The sequence below is a fragment of the Quercus suber genome, unplaced genomic scaffold (assembly GCF_002906115.3).
Source record: "Quercus suber isolate HL8 unplaced genomic scaffold, Cork oak 2.0 scaffold_75, whole genome shotgun sequence".
Lineage (NCBI taxonomy): Eukaryota > Viridiplantae > Streptophyta > Magnoliopsida > Fagales > Fagaceae > Quercus > Quercus suber.
In genome coordinates, this window is record NW_027069540.1 from 244,020 (window position 1) to 246,095 (window position 2,076).

Sequence of the window (2,076 nt, forward strand, 5' to 3'; positions counted from 1 at the left end):
GATTCTTTAATATTTTTTGGCCTTTCGAAAATTTTAATATCTGAAACCAATTGGTAAATTTTTCGCAAGATATTGCACGTTCAGGTAATGACTTTTTTATCAAATTGTAACAAAAATATAAATGAAATAGGAGAAATTCATGCAATGGTATAGTTTCATAATCAATTTAAGATTTTATATAATTATTTTAGTCTACTACATAAACAGGTAGGTTCCCGTGCGTAGCACAAATTTGCAACTTGTAGAAATAGAATTCTATTCTATCCAACAAGCCCATTACATGGGCTATTACGTAGGCTGGATTTAATTGGTGCCATGCAACTAACATTTATTTCTTTCGATTTTATTATCATTGCTTAGAGTTGTATTCAATAAAGGAATGCAATATTTTGATGGGCTGCGTGTTTGACTATTCTGTATTATCCTATGTCTATTTCTTAATTCATTTTACTTGTTGAAGATTTCTTAATTAGCCTTTTGAATGCCTCTCCCAGACTGCATGTACCACAGCCGATCTAATATCTTAATAATAATGGATGCGAGTCCAAGCTCCGACGCGTAAATTAATGGAGCCGTCCAAAGGAATTGTCCAACCCGAGTACCAGAAAACCAGTTTTTTGACTTTGAAATTTCTTTTCACTACTATATATATCCATCAATGTCTCTCTCTCCCATAAATCCATATCCGAAAGCATTAATCTCATAGCATCGCATAGACACACTTAACACATTTTTAAGAGGTAGCAGCACATCAGGGACGACCTGTAGAACATAGCAAAAAATGGCTAGCCGCATGGGTTTGATTGGGTGCTTGATTGTCGTGGTGGCTCAAGTTTCGGCTGCAGTTGAATATCAAGTCGGAGACAGCTTGGGCTGGGCTATACCCCCAAATACTTCCTATTACTCTACTTGGGCTAGCTCAAAAACATTCTTCCTTGGCGACAAATTAAGTAAGCAATTCTGAAATCCTTTGTCTTAAATTGGGTTCTTCTCAGCTTTTCACAATAAGAATAAGAAAAATAGATTTGGTTTTATTCAATTTATTGTGTATTTTGAAAAATATGATCATGTATCATCATATATAAGAACATTCAATTTTTATGGGTTTTGTTTGATAAATAAAAATAATAAACTCTAGCATATAAATTTCACAAAATTCATTATCTTTTTTTAACATTATTACAACATTAATTAAAATGCTATGACATAAACTTGTCAAATTAGTTGGCTTTTAATTTGTCATATTCAATGAGACTTATAAGGTATATGACTCTCGATTTCGAATTGATGAACATCATTTTTCCCTCCAATGACCAGCATTCAATGTGACAAACGGGACACACACTGTGGCCATGGTATCAGAGGCTGAATATAATGCCTGCACAAAAGTAACATCTGTTTTTGTAGTCCAACCTTCTGTCTCATTTGGATACACTCCTGAAACTGCCGGTACTTACTACATCATCTGCACTGTTAGTAACCACTGTGAACAAGGTCAAAAGTTTTCTTTCAAGGTTGAATCCACTGGATCACCAACTGAATCGCCGCCCAACTCTGCTTCATCTCTAACAGTTGGTGCCTTATTTGCTGTGCTCACCACCACGGCCATCACTTTCTTGACTTACTTCTAATAAATGTCCCCAAATTCTTAATTATTGATTTGTTTTTATTTATCCCCATGTTTTAATAGCAAGCAAGAATAAGAGCATCATGTCTCTTATCATATGTACGGATATTTAATAATTTTCAATTTAACAATTATTCACATCTCGTATGTCACGCCCCAAACCTAAAAGGGTCCAAAGCATGAGAAATATATCTCAAAGGTACCTATAAATTTTTTCTTTTTGACAATTCAATCCAATTAAATCATATCAAGTACCAACATTAAGAATTATCATAATAATTTCATTAAAGATACTCCTAAAGTAAGTCAAAACTCTAAACAATAATTACAAGGACTATTGGCCACAAAAGAATAGAGGTCTGAATATATACAATTACATATCATCAACTTGTCCCATTAGTAGGAATAAAGTCATAACCACTATTAGATACAAAAGAATGAGTTCAAGC

At 33.6% G+C, this 2,076-nt stretch overlaps 1 protein-coding gene across 1 annotated transcript; it reads left to right on the forward strand.

The window, feature by feature from the left end:
- The first annotated feature begins 781 nt into the window (after nt 1-781).
- On the forward strand, nt 782-1,631 carry LOC111984769 (umecyanin). The gene is made up of 2 exons (XM_024016385.2): nt 782-950; nt 1,318-1,631. Exons 1-2 carry the CDS (start codon nt 782-784, stop codon nt 1,629-1,631), a joined length of 483 nt encoding a protein of 160 aa, XP_023872153.1.
- Nucleotides 1,632-2,076: the final 445 nt, after the last annotated feature.